The sequence below is a fragment of the Odontomachus brunneus genome, unplaced genomic scaffold (assembly GCF_010583005.1).
Source record: "Odontomachus brunneus isolate Ranch 3 - 2012 unplaced genomic scaffold, Obru_v1 Obru_scaffold_005, whole genome shotgun sequence".
In the NCBI taxonomy this organism is placed as follows: domain Eukaryota; kingdom Metazoa; phylum Arthropoda; class Insecta; order Hymenoptera; family Formicidae; genus Odontomachus; species Odontomachus brunneus.
This window is the reverse complement of record NW_022639455.1, coordinates 1,294,052-1,314,536: the sequence shown is the minus strand read 5'-3', so window position 1 is coordinate 1,314,536 and position 20,485 is coordinate 1,294,052. Positions and strand designations below refer to the sequence as shown.

Below are 20,485 nucleotides of genomic sequence, written 5' to 3'. Positions count from 1 at the left end.
ACACACACACACACACACACACACACACACACACACACACACACACACACACACACACACACACATACATATATACATATATACACCACATATATGCATATTAAACTTTTGACCATCTTTCTAGATGGGTACGGTTTGTACATATACCATATACATAATTTTGTTGAGGAATGAATGAATATTAATAATAATTGTTCAACACTTTACTCAAACATAAGTAAAAAGGATTCTGATTTTTCGAGAATTCGTTTTATTCATCTTAAAAATATATAACATATTCTGGCATCTTTTTTTAATTAAATTTAAAACTTGTAAGGTTTAAATATATATTAAATTTGTCGATAATAGGTAGGTAGTAAAGAATATTAATATTCTTTTCCTTTGTTTATTTAGAATTATTGAGAGTGTTTTTTAGACTTGTAATTAGCACTTCTGACTGACTGTCCAGTTATACTTCTTGAAAATGAACATTGCTTTCTCTTTCCTTTTTTTTTAAGGATTACCGTCATGTTGGTCACATTTGTAACAAACTTCTTGTATATAAGACTGTAACATATGTGGATATTCCATCAATTGTTGTTATTATTATTATTTTGTTTTTGGATATGTTTATCAAAGATCTATCCTGCAGTTTTTTTAATTTCAGGGTGGAAGTGCGAATTTCAACTTCTATAATTTTGTTTTTCTTATCTTGAGTGTTTTTTGTTAATATGAAACATTTAGATTCGCTTTTCTAAAAAATCAAGTATTATATTCCGCGTCTAGAAAAGAAACTTTTCTATGTAGTATACAGTATTTAATATGCATCATTTCATAATCGATTTTTAATATTTATGTAATTTTAAATAACGTTTTAATTGATTTGAACACAAATTTCTCAGTTTTTTCAGAAATTTATCTTTATTCTTATTTGTATAAATTTTGTATTAATGGTAATCGTTCATCTGTAGTAAAATTGATTTTTGTTGCATGCGACAGGATCGAACCAGCTATGACGTAAACAGGATCCATCAGAATTGGTGTTCAACTACCAGGATCGCGATTTCAATTTCTATATCACGAGAAACTTTTTTACAGTCTAGATTGATTAAAACCTGCGCTCTTCGAAATCGGTCGACGAACAAACCAATTTTACGAATGCTCTGTATTGAAATAATTATTATACATTTTTCAATATTCAAATGAAAACTAAATATGCTAAGAAAAGGCCAAAGAAATGCATTTTTATAAACATTCTTTTAAACATCGTCTTTTTTTTATCTGCGTTTATGACCACATGTTTGTTTATGATTTTTCTGTTTGTTTATTATTCATTAACATTTGCACACATTTCTATTTCATCTCGCGAAAATTATCCTGATGTAGGATAATTAATTCCATTGATTGATATGAATAATTATAAAATGGATTAATTCAAAGACTAAGCGATCTATTTTTGTACAGCTCGACTTGCAAAACATCCGAGTTGCAAAAGTTTTTGTAAATATATGTATTTTTTGTTGCTATTATTATAGTATTATTATTATTATTTCACCTCGTTAAAATATTGTTAAGGTAGAATAATTAGTTCTGTCAATTCGAATAATTGTAAGGTGGATCGACTAAAGATGCTGAGCGATCTTTTTGTACAGCTCTCGTCTCGCGCGAAGTGCCGAATTATAAATATATATTTTTGTAAATATATATTTTTTATTACCATTATTATAGTATTATTGTCATTATTTTAGGCGCGGATTCATTGTTTAATGAATTTGTGAGAGAAGAACGACTGCATTTTTTATATTTATGCGTTATTTTATTATTATCATCACATTATCATAATTATTATTATGTATCTTTGTAAATATGACCAAGGGTATGAAAATAAAAACTCATAATTAATGCCTTTATATTTTCCCCCTCTATATATATCTTAAAGAATAAAATAATATTCTTTATAAAGAAGAAATATTAGATCACTTATTTACATTGCTATCACTTTACCTACGCATGTAAAAATAACTCTTAGAAACAAGACAATTAAAAATTATTAAAAACTTAAAATTATTATCAGAAATTGTTTTGTGAAAATTTTCTGTTAACAATTAGTCAAAGAAATATTTAAACAATGGATAAATTCGAATCTGAGTTTCTTTTCAGTAAAAAGTAGTTTCTTTTCATAAAAATTTGTATATGTTTGTTAGATTTAAATTAATTTCGAAAATTTATACAGTTAAACTCTAAAAAGATATTAATAATTAAGAAAAAAGGAAGAAGGTCAAAAGGATTTTGTATGTAAGTTTTGTAATAATAATCGCTCGCACTGAAATCGGTATAATCGTATATAATTTCCAAATTGAGAGGTACTGCATTATCGCTTTACACACCGGGTAGTTGAAAATAATATACTACTTCATTTCGAATATATATATGTATGTATACATATGTATATGTATATGTACATACACACAAATATACATAATGTATGTACAAAGCACAGCGCAAATACTGTGTGTATATGTGTTTGTGTATGCGTCCACATACGTGATGCAATCATATTGCATATATAGACAAACCATGTAATATGCAGACAGATATATATATATATATAAATATATATATATATATATATATATATATATATATATATATATATATGTGTGTATATATATATAATAATAGTAATAATAAAATAATATATGAATAAACAATCTATATATATATTACAACACATTATCCATTGGGTTCGTTCACAATGATAGAAATCTTCTCTTTCACACGCACACGCATCCTCTCTCTCGCCGTGTATATATAATTTACAAGCGTGATATTGCGTGTCATTATATATATACTCTCTTCTTTTTTTCTTCGTTCTCCGTTACGCACATAATCGATATAAACTACGTTTATTATATATATTATACAACTTTGGAGGAATGTGTGTGTGTGATGGCGGCGATTAGCACCAAAACGTTCATTCAACTAATTCTTCTTCTTCGTCATCGTCGTCATCGTCGTCGTCGTCGTCGTTCTTTGTCAATTAATCAACTAATTAACCAGTTAATCGTGAGAAACTGCGCGATGGCATGGCACTCTTTACACGAAGTAAATATAACTGCAATTGTGTATACGTGTGGATGTGTCTGTTGTGTCAAACAACCGTCGCTTATCTCTATATATTTATACATATAATTTTTTTTCCTTTCCTCGAGGAAAGAATTTTTCTCTCCTGCGAGCAGAAACATTGTTAAAAATATGCATAATTAAAAATTCTTTTCAATATTAAAGATCTTCAAAGTTTTGGAAAAATTTTTACAAATATTTTATATATGTTCTTTAAGATGTAAGAAAAAATATACCCTATTTTTATATTACAAATAAAACAAGAAAGATAACAACGTCGGGCGTAATGTGCAGATTGAAACGAGTTTTTTTTTACTTGTGATTTCTCTCGTTTTTGTTCCTTCTTCGTGTCTTCTTCAGATTTTTCATTTCAATTCATCCACTTGCGACAATTCGGAGCGCCACAAGCGCATGCAATCTTATGCTGGTCGTCTTCTATATCAAATTTGTAATCGTATGCCAGCTGAAAAGCAATAAGTAACAGTCAGACATATAATATAGAAGTGATAATATAGAAGTGAATTTTTTACTATCTTATAATATCTATTGATTATAGAATTAATATAAATATTTCTTGATTACTTGAGTAATTATGTTATCTATTGTAGTATTTTTGCGATATCAAACGGATTTTTCTGCCATTAATGATAAAATGATAAAAATCTTGAACAGAAATTGTACAATACCTCTTCGCCACGCGAGATCCGACGCTTAGCAAAAATTATGATACGTAGATCACGTTCGACCTCGACAATCTCGGCGACGCAGTTAGGATTGCACGAGTGATTGATGTATCGGGCAAGGCCGCCGCACAGTGTCGCATCTACTACTCGCTCCTCATCCAGTCGAAACATGTAAATACCTCGATTCTGTAAGAGATAATATTAAATGTAATTTTAACGTAAGAAATCATACATCATGTAGAAATATTGTATACAGAAATCTGGCGAGAGAATCTTTGAAAATCTGATACCTTGTTAATAATCAACGGCATCGGATTATTTTTATGAAACATTTAAGCAATTTAACACGATCGCTATTATTATTTATCTGGGGAATTATCCGCCACTGATTACCCTACTTTTGATTTTTTCATGTAATAATAATAAAAAAACAGACTTAATTAGAGAGAAGACTGAGTTTGTTTCTCTGGACATAGAATGGGAAATTATCGCACTGTCGCACATATGTGATATTGCTGCTCTCTCATAAGAATCGATGCATCGTATATATGTAATAACGTGTGTAATAACATGGTAGCATGTTAAGAAAGATTTATAGAAACCACTTATTATTTTGCCCAAATATATTATAACACGTTATGATACGTACTCTAGCCTCATACTGCTTCTCCCGAGTTTCTGCTAACTCTGTCCTTATAATTTCTCCGATATACTCTATCACCATGGTGTGCTTTTCAAGATCGCGAGCGGCGTATAGACCCAGACCCTGAATCTTCGAGCGAGCCAAATAAACATTGTTCCGCCATTCCTGCTTCATTTTCTTGTACTGCGAGCTCTTGGAATGTACGAACTGTTTAGAATACGGACAGGCGACTTCGCCAGCAGCGAAAGCAGCCGCCGCCGCCGACGACGACGACGGCGCAAACGCCGTTGCCGCTGCCGCACGTGCCGACGAATGCGAGCCTGTACGCTGTGTGTGAGGTCGTTTCCATGGCAGTTGGTTACGTAATCGCGCCTCGGTACGAGCACTACCGGTTGGATTGATAGCTAATGGTAGTTCCAGCAGCGGATTGCGTCCGTACTTAAATCTGAAAATACAGAAAAAATTAAAATATTGAAAAAATAGGCTTTAATAATAAAAATTCTAACAATTTTGACACTAATACTTTTAACGTAATAAAGATTTGATTAATCAACATTCTCCTTCGGGAATAATTATTTTGAAACATAATTCTCGTCGATAAAATTTAAGAAACAATTCCGAAATGCTCTTACCTGTAATCAGTCAGAGTTTCAATTCCAGGTAGACTTTCTAGAACTCGCACTACAGCTGGTTCCGTTAAGCCGAATAGATCTTCTCCGGAGACATATCTTGGAAACAGCTGAACGGAATTTGTATTTCTCCTCAATTCCGCCAATGGCTCCAATATTCGACTCCAGACGGCGCGCGGAGTGGCGTCACGAAGTTCCACGTCTTCTTGGAGAGGTTCCTGAACCAGAACTCGAAACTCTGGCCGACCAGAGACGTCGTGGATCGAACAGACGTAGCGACAACGTTTATTGGGGCGTCGCATACTCCAGTAGAAACGTACAATCTTGTAGCCGACTGGATAGATATAATTGGCCGTATGAAAGTTCTGCAACTGATGCGGCAGCAATTGACCAACGCTGAGGAAGATCAGTGAACCGACACGCAACAAGTGGTTGTGCTCCGAATGGTGCATGACTGCGGCGACCTGGCGATTCTCGTCACGGTTCACATAGACGCGACGGTAGACGGATAGAGTAGTGAGTTCGTTGTCCTTTTCGTTCTTTTGCACGTGTTGCGAGCAGAAAGTACTCTGGAAAAACACGAAACAGTTAGTAGAATCTTTTTTTAGACTGCGTGTTTCTATTAGTGTAAATTTGTCCTTTTTTTTTAAATTCTCGTAGAAAGTTTGAGTATTAAAAGGAAAATAGGAAGTTCTCATTAGATGTTTAAAAAAAGTCGATTGTTAATTTTATTCGTAAATATTAATTTTTCAGAATGGAATAAAATTTCGTTTTTCCTATTTTATTTTACACAAACACGACAAATCTTTTGCTTAATTTAATATAAAAGAAGGATATAATTGTATTACCTTGTTCTTATAAAATACGCAACCATCTTTGACAGCACAACCAAGATGATAGACATTAGTGCACCGTGTTTTGAAGCACTTAACAGTGGCTCCGGGTTTCTCGCAGATAATGCAATTCAGCACGAGGCTATGCTGCAAAGCCGTGTCTAGATTTATCAAAGCTCCATTCACCGTCTCGTACACATCCTCGGCCCACAGCGCGCAGTTAAGATGCACCCACTTGTCCACGTCGAAATTTAATAATCGAGCTGGTCCGTCGGCCGTTCCGTCTCCTTGACTCTGACAAAACATGCAGCGACGACTATCCTCCGCCTTTGCGGGTACCACCGTCACTCCCATACGGAACAGCATCTGGAAAAGATTGAAACATTAATAATTAATATTAAGGATCTCAGATACTCAATCAGAATTTTCTAAATCAATAAGGTCATTCGTCGCAAAAGATAATAGCTACTAATAATAATTCGCGGGATAATAATAATGTTAATTAACTGAAAGGAATTTACTTTGCGTATATTTACATATGTGTATGTATAGAGAAGTATATGTTACTTAATATATAATGTATTAAGTATAAACTAAATATGCTATATATAATATTATTATATAAGAAATAAATAATCACACAACAAATCATGAATTTAAACGAGAACTGCTCCTTAAGCAACGAGATACGATATGCTCACCTCAGTGATTTCTCTGTCGGTGGTTTTCTTGAATTTAGTGGCTGGTTGTATCACTCCCATCGACCAGGTTTTATATTTCAAACCTCTCCAAACCTTCGCGGGTGGTTGCGGTTCCACGGCAGTCTCGTTCGATTCTTCGGGAATCGAGTGTTTCTTTGGCCTCTTCTCTTCCGTATCCATGTTCTCCGTCGCGATCTCCATATGATCTGGTTTTTCGGTCTTCACTTTGATTACGTCTGTTGCGGTTGTCGTGGTCGTCTCATTATCAATTTCCATATTCTCTACGCGTTGATCTATTGTTTGTTGTAGTTGTTGCTGCTTTATAGGTATCTTCTTTAGACTTTTCAAATCATCGTCCAGTATCTTCGTTTCCATTTTGTGGCACAAGTGATCCACTATCGCCGCAGCCTACGCATAATGATTTAAAAAGTGGATAAAATTTAATATGAAATATTAACATTTGATTTAAATAAAAAATATTGCTTTTTACTAACCTTGTCTTGTGTATTGGAAGGGGTGCGATGCATGAGAGCGAATTGCATGTAACAGGCGGCTGAACAGAAGCATAATTCGTCACCAGGTTCTGCCTCCTCTTTGCTCAAGAATGGCAGATCGGATACTTTCTTTCGGATCAAGCTATTTAGGATCACGACATCGCAATGACGACAAAACTTGGCTGCGCCGTTCAAGATGCTCTGTATGTCGATTGGAGCTGCAATCATATATTAATTGTAGCTAAGCGTAACAATTATTAATTTTAATACAATAATCTTGTCAAATCTTAATTATTTGTTAAATTTTTTCTTAAAACATTATATATTTTTTGCTGTTAGAAGTTCACAGCATAGTTTATTTTAATATTCAATATTTTTATACAAATTATAGTCCTAGATTGCTTAAATTTTTTCACTATAGCAAAATCTAGCTAAGAAGCAGCTATAAAGTACGGTTGTAGTTGTCAGTACCGGGAAAGTTAAATAATAATTGATATCATACCTCCTTCTTTGCCGTCCTTTCCTTTGGTCCTGTATAAACCTAATTTCTGACTAGGAGGAGTGGTGGTGCGTTCGACTATTTGATAGCCAGTGGGTGGAGCGATATTTAGAATATTCGCTAAATCTTTAAGTACACCCATTATATCGTCCGCAGCCTGACTGTTGAGAGTTAAAGTGACGGTGACATTTCCGCTTTCTCGCAGCGGGATCGGAGGAGACTTTCCAAGCCTAGAAACATATTCTATAATAAGTAATTGTATATGCAGTGCGCTATCTGAAGATTTGAGGGGTAATTTTTATTATTATATTATTATTACATTCATTTTATTGCATATATTATTAATTAATCAGTATACAAAAAGATATACGTACTTAGGTACCCCAAGATTCTCCTTATCCTGTTGAGCAACGTCCTTCGCGTAAGCTGGTTTTAGTCTAATCGGGATCGGAGAGATTAAGGGTATAACAGGTGACACACGCTTCAGCCAGTCCGCCTCTTCGTCCGACTCTTCTTCAATTAATCGTAGTCCGGGGAAACGATGCATAAACTCCGGTATAACGCATTCGGGCGAGGATGAACTCACTATGGTATCCGGAGAGTCCACGTCGCGGTTTGTCGCTATATTTTCTTTCTTTTCATCAGCTGAAAAAACAGAAAAATTGTACTTACAATATTATTTCCATTTTGTGAATATATTAATTAATGCCCAATAAAACTTTTTTTCTTTAGTTTGAAAATAAAATTGAAAAGAAACTATTTGCTAAACACTCACAGTCATCCAATTTGAGAGGCGGGAATTCCTGATCGTAGAAGCCTCTTTGCGTGGATGGTGGTTGCTGCGGCGGTAGAGGGTCGAGCTCGCCGAAGGGCTGTGTGTTATAATGATCAGATAACCCGGACAAATTGGCATTGCCATAACTGCCCGTTAAATCCCCAACTCTTGCGTTATAATCCCGCTGACTAGCGATCTTGGCGAGATCGCCGCAGCCATAAATCGGGCACACTCCGTAGTTACGACCGAGCAATGGTTCTAGCACCGCCATCGGTTGCAACTGACGCAGTTGCGCCATCACATTGTCCACGAATGTGTCGTAGTCCTCGTCCAAACGTGATACCTTGCGCGATCGTTTCTTCTGTGGTGCCGTCGCCGTGTCTTTGCCTTGGCTCTGCTTACGTTTCTGCTGGTATTGTCGTCTCTTTAGCTTCTTGAGATCTGAAAGTATCCACAATTTGAAGCGTTTTGTCGTGGTGTACATGTAGGACAGATTAAAATTTTTACACAATTGTAATAAAATAAATATAAGACATATAATAATAAATATAATATAGTATAAGCATAATATAATAATAAATATTCATAAAATATAATAATCAAGATAATAATAAACATTTATAAAAATAAATTCACCGGTCTTGTCGTCCATTGTGCCGTCCATGAGTTCTTCTTTGGTTGAAGCAAGAAAGTCTTTGGTATCGGTATGCAAATGGCTAGCGTTGGTCGGTGCAGCTTGAGCAGGCAGAATCACTTCATCAAGGCCCACTTCTTTCTTCACCTCGACTAAAGGCATAGCTGCTGCGGGGCCTGACGGTGCGACGGCTGTGACTGGCGACGGAATCGATATGTGGCCATGGGACAGACTGTGAGGCACTTGCTGAATGAGTTGTTGCTTAATAGTAATATTCGGTGAAGAGGATGATGCAGAGGAAGTCTGTTGCTGAGGGACGACTGGCTTTTGCGTTACTTGAAGGGTACTTGGAGGTTGCAGTCCTGGCGTCTGACCAACGGAAAGGCTACTGGCATTGCTAGCAGGCGGTGGAATGCTCTTCGAGGCTACCAGAGGTTTCTGCTGAGTAGCAGAAGCCCTTGAAACTGGGATGGTCATACGTTGCTGGACCGGCAGGCTTTCTTTCACTACTGCACACCCAACCTCTGGCTAATAATGATATATTTCATAAAAAATTGAGTTTTAAAATAAATTATCAATTTTTAACAAGTACATAATAAATAATTCAAGTGAAAATAATTGAATAACTTGTATTCAATTTAAGAGAAATTTAAACTTAATTTTGGAAGAAATTTTAATGACTCGTGCAATGAACTAATTATAGAAATTTTAATTTCAACTAAGTTTCATAATATAAATAAAAGTCTCACATCTATATATAAATAAGTATAAATCAGAGTCAAGAAGCGTTGGCAGGAACAGTTGTCAGTGCTCTAATCAATGAAATGTTCCCATTCTATCTCGGATATTCTTCAGTCAAAATACAGATAATACCTATCTGAGTTATCAAATATGCTATCATCACATGTATATTCACTGGGAAGAACTGAAGAGTTAGATCAGAAATATTTTACTATTTAAAAAATTAGAGAAAAATACGATTTCAAGATGTATGAATAACCGTGTCTATTAACTGTCAATTACAACCTTAATTTATATTTATTTAATCTTTTTCTAAAAACTAGTTAAATTTTGTTTTATCTATAAATGTTTTCATAACGCACACGCGTACACACTTAATAAATATAACTTTATCTTCACTATTTTTATCCTAGAAATTCTACAATGAATCTTATATATATATATATAAAATTTTAATATAATAAATATATCTAAAATTATATATGTGTGTAAGTTGAAAAATGTAAATTAACGTTTTTCACCGTATTACTGAAGCGATATCGAAAGAAGTATTAAGAATATAGTACCTCACAACTCTTCGGCGATGTTCTCGTTGTCGTCATCGTCGTCGTTATTATTGTCGACGATGATACAGCTGCGGCAACCGGTGGCTGTTGTTGATTTCCCGTTGAACTTCCGGAAGAGCTGGGAAGCGCTGCCTTTATCATCTGATTGACCTGCTGTTGCTGCTGCTGTTTCAAAGTATCAATCTGTCCTCTCTGCGTAGTCAACGACGTCGTCGTGGATAACGGGGGAGGAGGCTTGGGAGTCTCCTCTTTCGTGGGCGAGCTTTGAATCTTTATCGGTGTCATCGAATGCGAGGATAGGAAAGACGTTTCTCGCGCCAGTACTTGTTTATTAATTGCCGCCTTTGGTGTTGAGGTCTCATCCAACAGATTTGATCGAGACGATTGTGCGGGGGGGACGAGTGGCTGATGGTCCAGCTGAGCCGCCAGCGAATTCACTTTCGGCAAAGTGGGCCCTTGTACTTGGCCTTGCGTTTTGCCGTTAGGCGACGGTGTCGGGCAAGCAGTGCTCTGCAGCAGTTGCTTCAGTAACACATTTTGTGAATCATCGAATCTCAGGGGATGCGTGGAACTCTTGTCAGGATCTATTTCTCTTCCCGAAGTTTTCTCTAAAACCTTGCTGTCTTCGGTGTCTCTTTTCATGGTTGTAGATTGCTTTTCGAGATCATTGTTTTTATTGTCAATAGGCAGAAGAAGCGAAGACTTGTGTTGACTCTGATTACAAGTTAATAAGTGGCTTGGTGCTTGCGATAAAGTCGTCTGCAGGATGCTAGGAGTTGCTGACGGTGGCACGATAGTTCGTACGCACTGTACCGAACTAGTAACCGTCGAGCTGGTATTTATAAGCGCTCGCGAGGCCGCAGAGCTCACCTGTAGGATTGCCTGAAGACTGGTGGGCTGCGAACGCGGAATCGAGGTAGATGACAATACAGAGCTTAGCATATTGTCGGATTGAGTTGATGTAGTGCTGCTGCTGCAACCGTGATCTTCTGCTACAGACGATTTTATTGAACTCGTCTCGCCTAGCATGGCGTTCAACATAGCATTGGACGTGATGGAGATTGAGGTGGTGATGGTTCTGGTGGTCATAATTGATGGTGAAATAGTGCTCGTAGGATTCGAAGAGTTACTGGATTGAAGAGTGGTGGTTGGAGCAGTGGTGGTTACTCTGAACATCTGGTCAGCCTTGAATTAAAATTCATTTCTTTGCAATTGCAGAACGTATTATTTTTTCAATTAAAACAATTAGTAACTTTTTTATTTAAAGAATATATTTGATAATTACTTTTAAAAGCTAAAATAGTTAATATTATTAAAATTAATATCTATACAAATTTAAATATTATTGAAATACTTTTTATAATAAAATTTTTCATTATTAGTATTAAAATTTAGTAACGTTTTTTGTCAAATAAAATTACAATTCCTTTTAAATTCCAAATAAAGATTTTCGCATGTGCATAAAATTCTTTATATGATAGAAATTAAAAATTTTCTTATAAAATTAGAATTTATTTTAAAAATTTTCATTAAAATAAAAAAAATATTAAAAATTTTTTCAAGATTACAATCAAAATCTATTAAATTTACCGCAATTTCTCTTAATATTAAAATTAAATTTCTCATAATTATGCATTAGATTAGCTAAAATTCTTTCTACAAAATTAAAATTAATTGTATAGTGTGTACCTTGGAAATTGCAGAAGTTATCCTAGCAGACTCCTTAGGAGACTCTTTCAAAGTCAATTCCCCTTCCTTTACGACACTAGTGCTTACATTAGCTTGTGAGCGACTCTGATCAAGTCTCGACAAAGAAACATTACTGGTTGATGAGTTTGAAGTCGAGAGGCTCGTAGTAGACAATACATTGGCAGGCTTCATGGAGGAAACCATGGTGACAACATCGGTTTGATTCCCTGTCGGATGGGCAATAGAGGAGAGTAGTGTGCGCAACTGATGCGACACATGCACAACGTTGTTGGTAAGCTCGGTGGGCTTTGACAGAGGCGATAAATGCGGTACTGTCGTTGTGCTTTTTTGCAACTGCACCACTGCCTGATTTGGTGCCGGCGGGCTTTTCTTCACCTCAGAATTCAGATTCTTCGCCTGACTTTTATTCTCCTGCGTGGACAGTTGATCGTTCTCCAGGCTCTCTTGATCTAAATCCATCAGCGGATCTTGCAGAATGTTCAACGGTAACGTATCGAGCGGAGAAGGCATTTGATATATTAAACTCGACTTCAGCTCGCTGGTATTCGCCATCTCCGGTTTCGACGAGATAATATTGTGCAACATATCGAGAATATCGTCCGAAGATTCCTCCATTAGAGTCTTCTCTTCGTTCAAGCAATGCTGGAGGTACGGTTTTGCATTCTCCAACTCTAGTTCTTCGGCAATTTTCTCCTTCGGCGACATATTTTTCGCGTTATTGCTTTCTTCAAGATCACCTTCGACCTCTTTCGCTTTGCTCATAATCTTTTGCGTGTCAGAGCTTGAAGAATTCTCTTCTTTATCATTATCCACAGGCTCAACGTCATTCTCCAGAATATTAACGAGCGACAGATCATCGGCAACAGGCGACATTCTTTTTAAAGTTGCCGTTGTGGTAGTCTCATTCTTATTCTCGTCCTTTAAGGTAGTTTCCGCCGGATTGTGGATCGCCTCCAGCATGCTCTCTAACTCGTCCGTCGTATTCAAGGGATCACTCATCTTCTCTTCTGTCAACGAAGTCGAAAGAATAGCTGAAGAGATACTTTGATCTTTGACTCTTGTTTGTACGAATTCCTCTTCCTCCGTCTTTTTTTTCATCTCGCTTTCTTGACTTTCCACTTGTCTTTCCATCATCTTTAGAGTGCTCTCTTTCTTCGACAAATCTGTCATCTTTGGAGTCGACAATGTTAAAGAAGTTGATTGAATATTTAAAACTAATTTTGTAGAATTATTCAAAGTCTCTATACTTGTGGAGCCTGGAAATTCATTCTGAACACTGGAAGTCGTCGTTAGAGATGACATCTTTAGAGTTTCGCTAATTTTTGGATCTGGTTTGCCTTGTTGAGAATTCGATGTATTCTCTAAAGCAGTTTGACTGAGCCTCGCGGCGAGCTTGGCATCCGCCACGATACTAGCCATTGTTGATGGCAAATTAATGCCTTTTTGATCACTGAAAGAGTTTAATAGTATATCCCGATTCGTTGTATTCGTTTCCGTTGCGATGGTTTGAGCCAAAACTTGAGCATGGGAACCAGCATGGGAACTAGAAACCAATTTTGTATTTAGAATCGAAGAGATTGTAGTAGTTGCTGAAGAAACTGGAGATCTAGAAGTCGTCGCAACGCTAATATTTGTCTGATGAATAGTTGAAGGCATAGTTTGATTGTAGGAACCCTTTTCTGGGAAAACGAAGCTCGTTAAACTCTTACCCTGTTTGGAATCTTTCTGTAAAGATTTAGTCTGATCGTCTATCAAGCTTTCAACAGTCGTACTGTCCTTAGATACGTCAGTTAGAAGATTAACATCTGTTTTCTCAGTATCTTCATCACAGGAACCTTTAGAGAGGTTATCCTCAGGCGATTTTGTCGTGGGATCAATAATAACCACCTCAGATTCACTTACAAGAGATACCATGAGATCTTGATCAGGAGAATTGTCTAGATAAGGTCCTGGCGAAGGGTCCACTCTGAGTTCCTCTTGATCTGGAGACTCCGAGGTATCAGTGACAGCCACCAACTTCTTTCCCGCTTGTAAAGTCCTCACTATATCCAGCCGGAGACCTTTCTTGTTTCTTGTATTAGATGGGACCAAATCGTCGTCGCTGAGAATCGGTTCCTCTGATTGAGATTCTGGGTTCTCAATCTCTAAGATCTGCACTAAGTCACCTTGTCCGCCATCAGCATTCACTAGTGCATGACAGAGCGAGTCGTTGCTGTCCGCTGAAAGATCTACCACCATTCCAGGCTCGAAGAGAACATATTCCTCCTGCATGTCACCCTCTAGACTGCTCGAGATGACGTCTACCAGCTCGGAGTCACCAAACTGTTCGATCACTGTGATGTCGTCACTGTCACGTTGCGCTGCCGAACTCAACGTCACTTCGGTGTTTACTATAGTTTTATCGTCGTCGTAATCGGTAGTATCCGCAAGCTGGTCCAACTTCTCACCGGGACTGTCAAGTGGACCGTTGTCTAGAGTTGAAGAGGTCAAGGAACTAGATTGACTTCCTTGTTTCGTATCCAAACCTGTCGGTGGCGTCTGCGGCGGTGTATGCGAATCATCGTCGAAGTCGTTATAGTCGGCACATACGAGCGAGCCGATCTTCGTCGTTTTCCGAAGCACAGAAGTGTGCGGTTTCTCTTCCTGGGATGTGTCCGAACCCGTGCCAGTGCCGCTACTTTTGCTGCTTTCTGCTGCTTTGCTCGACCACATAGGCGAGCCACCTCTCAAACCCAACTTAAAAAAGCCAAACCTACCGAAGTTCGGAAACGGTATAGGATTTAATGGATTACGAGTATTTCCTCCGCCCTTAGTAGAATTCACAGATGGTATTGGATTCAGAGGATTGTTTGGATTTCCTCCAGCTCGAGCAGAATTTGAAGATGATACTGGGTTTAGAGAATTATTAGGGTTTCCTCCACCTCTAGTAGGATTCGGAGACGGCACTGGATTTAGAGGATTGTGGGGATTCCCATTTCTGGCGACATGTTCCGATGAGGAAATTTGCTCCTGAGAGACTTGTTGAAGAATTTGTTGTTGATCACTCGCCACCAAATTAGTGCCTTGAACGAAACTGTGGGGTGTATGAGGTGTTCTCGGAGTTGGAGGATTCTCCACGCTCTGAGGTCTATCAGGCATTGCCGGGCTATTACCGGTAGATTGTCTTCGCTGCATTTGCATAGGCGAACCAGCTATCAATGGGCTACGAGGCATCATAGGTGAGCTAGGTGGCTGATTGGTCGTTGAAGAAGGATGATGGCCACCGTGAAGCATTGGTGAAGTAGAGGGATGACTTCTAGACATCGGACTGGGTGGTTGATACTGCGACACCATCGGTGAGATTCGGTTCATTGGACTAGGTGGTTGTGAGGTTGGATTCAACGATTGTTGCAGCATCGGTGAACCCATTGTCGTTTGTACCATGGGTGAGCTCGGCGGTTGGCCGTAACCTTGTTGGAGAAGCTGAGGACTAGGAGAATTAGCCGGCTGAGATACCATTGGTGAGCTGGGCGGCTTCTGTTGTTGCTGTTGCTGCATTTGCAAATATTGTTGTCGTTGTTGTTGTTGTTGCTGCTGCTGCTGCAATATCTGTTGTCGTTGTTGTGCTATTTGTAATGTTCTCTGATTGATAGCATTCTGTCCTTCTTGAGAAACAACTTGGGAAATACCCTCATGCTGTTGTTGTTGGAGCATCTGTTGACGTTGTTGGACCATTTGTAATGTTCTTTGGGTAACAACGTTCTGTCCATCTTGGGAGAGATTTTCATGTTGTTGTTGCTGTTGTTGAAGCATTTGCTGTCGTTGTTGAACCATTTGCAGAGTCCTTTGAGTAACGACATTTTGTCCGTCTTGAGAAATAGCTTGCGAAATGTTTTCGTGTTGTTGTTGATGAATCTGTTGTCGTTGTTGAACCATTTGTAATGTCCTCTGAGTAACAACGTTCTGTCCATCTTGAGAGATATTTTCATGTTGTTGTTGTTGTTGTTGAAGCATTTGCTGTCGTTGTTGAACCATTTGCAGCGTTCTTTGAGTAACGACGTTAGGTCCATCTTGAGAAATAGCTTCATGCTGCTGTTGTTGGAGAAGCTGTTGCCGTTGTTGTACCATTTGCAACGATCTCTGAGTGATAGAACTTGTCCCATCTTGAGGAATAACGTCATGTTGTTGTTGCTGTTGTTGGAGCATTTGTTGTCGTTGTTGAGCCAATTGAAGCGTTCTTTGTGTGACAACATTTTGCCCATCTTGAGAAATAACCTCATGTTGTTGCTGAATCAACTGTTGTCTCTGCAGCAATTGCGGTTGTTGACCCAACAAACTAGCTTGTTGCGTCGTTGGCTGCGGACTACCCAACGGCGAACGTTGTCCGTAAACGGGCATGCCTCCCGCTACTGCCCGTGGTGGTACGCGCTGTTGACCAGCAGTTTCGCTCATTACCATCGTACCACCGCCGCCACTGGCTGGTCGTGCGAATCGTTGTTGTGGTTGTTGAACACGTACCGCATCCGCTACCGTAAACGCCCCTGCTGGACTACCGCTCGCCGCAGCCAGTCGACCGCTAATAAGTGCACGATGTTGCGGTGATGTCATCCGCGCCACGGCTACGGCAGGCCCACACAACCCTCCCGGCGACGGCAGCGCACCGCTTTGCGGACTAAACGGACTATCTTCGCCGCCTTGCGAGTGTGGTGTGCCGATTCGCGGCGATTGTTGTTGCACATTGTGAGGCGACATAGTGCCCGGGTTGGTCGATTGGGGATTTCCTGGGCTATGCTGAAGCAATGTAGCGCCAGGACTATGTTGTACGATGGAGGGAGTTGCTGGCGAATGTTGAATTATGCTGGCACCTGGAGACTGACTGACTAACGCAGCAGGCGAGTGCATCGGCGAGTGCTGTGACGGCGACATGAGCGGTGAACAAGGCTCTGGGTTGTTTGATTGCGAGACCTGCGACGTCGACGTTTGCCGTTGTTGTTGCTTGTTATGATACTCTTGGGTCAACAGATTATGCTGGCGCAACTGTTTTCGCGACGTTTCCAAGTGTTTCTGCATGAACGTTTGCTCCGTTGAAACACGAGTCAATTCCACTGAGTCGGTCTCCGAGAGATCATTGCCGGTCTTACGTAACTGACGTTGTTTACTGGTGAGAGACTATAAGAAAATTTACTTAGTTTCATTAAATTGAAAAAAAAAAATGATTTCTTAAACATTGGATTTATTTAATTTGGTTAAATTTAATATACTCTTTGATCTTAAATTAATTCAATTTTATATTTACCTTTTTCAATTTACGAATCTTTTGAATTTCAGATTCATAAAACTTCAATTGCTGTGTCAATACAGAATGCTGATTGGTTAGCCAATGATCGTATTGCATATGCGCCTGTCGATCTTGCTCGTTTAGGATAATTTCCGGTGGCGTTGGTGGTGCTGGTATAAGGGGGATATTGAAGGTATTCAATCTCGCTGTAAAATAAACGTAATCATTTTAATTAAACAACATTTGTTATAGTAAAGCAAAAATAACAATGATTTAAAATATGGAATTTCAAATAAAGAAATAATTTATCTCTCTATACTAACATTCAGGCGGAGTCTGCGTGGCGATAGGTTGTCTAGGCACTTGAGTGGTCGCTAATTTAGCCGAATCGGGTACACCAGTTTGCTGCCAACCGGTACCAGGCACTGATGGAGGTCTAGTCGTGCAGGGTGGTCTGATCACTGGTACACCCGCTGCGGGTACCATGGCCTGAGGTGGCGATGACGCTCCCAAAACGTCAGCTCTGAGTCTCTCAAAGTCGCTGTCACTCAGAAGACCACCACTGCTAGAGGTAGTGTTCTCCGTTTGTTGTTGTTGCTGTTGTTGCTGCTGTTGCTTCTCTTGCTCACGTTTCTCCTGCTCCAGTAGCTCCTCCAGCAATAGCGGCTGCTCCTGTGAACATAACTGCTGACAGTCAAGCTCGCTTCTGAATACATGAGATAATAAGTCATGGGGCTGTTTTGGATATGAAATCAGGGATATAAAATGGATTTAAATTGAAGAGTGAGAGATAAGATTGTCGAGATTAAAGGAATGTAGTATTCGTAAGGATAAGTAAACCAACGGCACTAATGCAAAGTATTGTAATTGCATTTTTTGATATTTTATTACCGAAATTCTCAAATTGCCCAAAACAAATTGCAAATTCATAAAACAGAGATTCTCTATTTAATTAATATTTTACTTTTTTATTTTAAATGATAAAAACTATAAATGATGACTATAATAATAAAAAATTAGATAATTTTGTAAAAATTAGTAATAAAATACTTTTTTTCATCGTTGTCGAATGTGGAGTGAAACGTGCCTGTCGATTGGATTGGGATTTATTGGAGTCTCCTGAAAAATTATTAAACAATGTATATTATTTGACAAGTATAATACACGTAATTTAAGAGTTAAATAATCGTTTAACAATTGTGAGGACGTTGATATAATTGTAAGACTCCAAGGACTCTGGAATCGGAGAATTTGAGAATCTTTTAAGAATATCCTGGAACTTTTTAAGGTTTCTAAAGAACTGAGGTTCCTTGTTACTAATATTTATTAACTGAGGGACTTTTAAGATTCTCTAAGAATTTTTCAAAATCCTAGAGGAATCTATAAAAATTCGTGAGGAAACCATATTTCTAGAAAATCGGGTTGTCTTTATTCTCTATTACGAATTAAAGATATATGGAATCTAGGTAAATCTATAAACTCTCACGCACCGTTCGCACACGCGCGAATAACACACGCACACATCACACATATACGCGCACGCACACACATGCAGTACAAGGATTTTAGACACTGAGACATTTTATAAAAAAAAGCAATGCTTAGGATTACAAAAAAAGGGACAAAGAATTAAATAAGTTATTCACATCATTAATCAAATCAAGATCGTGCAAATACGCATGCATACGTCTAAAAGTGCATATCAATGATAAATTAATTATAAAGAACATAAGTGCATCTCTCTTAGATGCAGGGTGTGTTACAGTTTTCCTATATTCTTACAATAAGATATTCGAGTACACAGTACGAAATTTAGAAGCAATTTTCCTCAATTTAATACTCAATCGAATATAATTCTCAAATTTCTAACGAGGCTAACTTTTCATCAGATTTTGTAGGCGCATTTCTTTATCGTAGCATGTAGAATATTATATCGCATATTATATACATATCTTATGTTATTGAATAAGCAAAGAATCCAGAAAATAATATGGGTTAATGAAACCAATATTTTTCATTAAATGATATAAAAATAAAAAATGGCAAAACTATGATCCATCAAAATTAGAAATCGCGATTTCTATTGCGCGCAATTTTCAACTTTGAAGAGTCATAGCATTGTCACTTTTAAACTTATTTTTAATTTTATTTTTATTCTAATCATGACCGTTAGTCATATTTAAGTTATACTATTTGTTTCATCTCTTATCTTCTGTATTGGCTTGTTCAATAACATCCTGTATATTATTGCAGATATAATATATCTGTCCTTTAAATAGAGAAGTGTTTTGCTAGAGGATTCTCCTGTGAATGAGGTATCAAAGAGCTACGTTCTCATTTTCCTGATGCGAGGGAGAAGGTAAGTCATGTTGGAAACTGCCCCGAATCTCGCTCACCTGCAGAAGCAAGGGTCTCCGGTGAGGGTGCGGTGGTGCACCGGTGTGAACCGCGGGGCACATCGGCGGGCCCGCCGCCGCCACCGGCACTTGCTGGTGCCCCATATGGACCACCGGCGGGGGCCGCGTCATAGCCCGCCCGCCACCACCACCTAGGCACAGCCCCATCTAGACATGCGCCAACACCAAATGCATATTGCAAACACACCCAGGCCAAGGACACCAGCCAGTATTCTTACAATACAACTATTCTTTCAGCGCCATTTTTACGCACTTTACAGATTGATAGTAATCTCTAATTAAATCGAGAGATTAATTCAAATTTGATCAAAGTAAAAATACACAAATACGTTTTATACGAGCAATTAAATTAATATATTTTTAAGATTTTGAAGGAGAAATAGGGATTTCTCTTATTTAAAATTATTTCAAACATATACTGAAATTTCTCTTTGATGACATTTCAAGAGATCCAGTAAAATTTTCAAAAAGATCTCAAACTTTTATACAATGACAAGTTGTTTAATAAGTATAATTTAATAAATAAGTTAATACAATAGTTTTTCAACCCATCTTAACAGATAGAGAATCATATTATCTTATTATAAGAAAGCGCATTTTTTGGCTCTGAGGGGGTAAGATTCGTTATTTAGCTACACTTACGTTAGCAAACTTTAATAACCTAACCTCCGATTACGTTAACTTATTTATTGTTATGTTTATATGCAATTTGTGTAAATGCAATTAAATTTAAATTTTATTGAATAACTCGACAATTCTTAAATTGAAGTATAAATAATTATCATGTTCTAGTAAATTTCA

The 20,485-nt window shown here is 37.8% G+C and overlaps 2 protein-coding genes and 1 long non-coding RNA gene across 15 annotated transcripts in view; 2 read left to right on the top strand and 1 right to left on the bottom strand.

The window, feature by feature from the left end:
- The window catches only part of LOC116850437, a 19,682-nt gene extending 17,801 nt beyond the window's left edge, over nt 1-1,881 (top strand). Inside the window, exon 14 of the mRNA XM_032828775.1 lies at nt 979-1,881. Coding sequence (XP_032684666.1) covers nt 979-1,000 — 22 coding nt within the window. The 3' untranslated portion in view covers nt 1,001-1,881. The remainder of the gene's footprint in view (nt 1-978) is intronic.
- Nucleotides 1,882-2,303: 422 nt separating this feature from the next.
- LOC116850391 (histone-lysine N-methyltransferase 2C-like) overlaps nt 2,304-20,485 on the bottom strand; it is a 36,521-nt gene continuing 18,339 nt past the window's right edge. For 9 of the 13 annotated variants that reach the window (XM_032828623.1, XM_032828639.1, XM_032828669.1 and 6 more), the window contains 16 exons: nt 19,664-19,831; nt 17,591-17,951; nt 17,286-17,473; nt 11,990-17,158; nt 10,301-11,485; nt 8,996-9,521; nt 8,360-8,800; nt 7,959-8,229; nt 7,588-7,814; nt 7,086-7,303; nt 6,592-6,999; nt 5,906-6,256; nt 5,061-5,626; nt 4,435-4,873; nt 3,789-3,971; nt 2,304-3,565 (listed from right to left, as the gene is read on the bottom strand). In XM_032828623.1, the coding sequence (XP_032684514.1) occupies nt 3,473-3,565; nt 3,789-3,971; nt 4,435-4,873; nt 5,061-5,626; nt 5,906-6,256; nt 6,592-6,999; nt 7,086-7,303; nt 7,588-7,814; nt 7,959-8,229; nt 8,360-8,800; nt 8,996-9,521; nt 10,301-11,485; nt 11,990-17,158; nt 17,286-17,473; nt 17,591-17,951; nt 19,664-19,831 (10,794 nt within the window). In that variant the 3' untranslated portion in view covers nt 2,304-3,472. The remainder of the gene's footprint in view (nt 3,566-3,788; nt 3,972-4,434; nt 4,874-5,060; nt 5,627-5,905; nt 6,257-6,591; nt 7,000-7,085; nt 7,304-7,587; nt 7,815-7,958; nt 8,230-8,359; nt 8,801-8,995; nt 9,522-10,300; nt 11,486-11,989; nt 17,159-17,285; nt 17,474-17,590; nt 17,952-19,663; nt 19,832-20,485) is intronic. The other 4 variants (XM_032828649.1, XM_032828722.1, XM_032828678.1 and 1 more) reach the window with 3 other exon arrangements.
- Nucleotides 17,003-19,669, top strand: LOC116850479. Its single transcript, XR_004379359.1, has 4 exons — nt 17,003-17,150; nt 17,318-17,460; nt 17,597-17,838; nt 17,916-19,669. It is a non-coding gene; the product is annotated as an uncharacterized LOC116850479 (long non-coding RNA).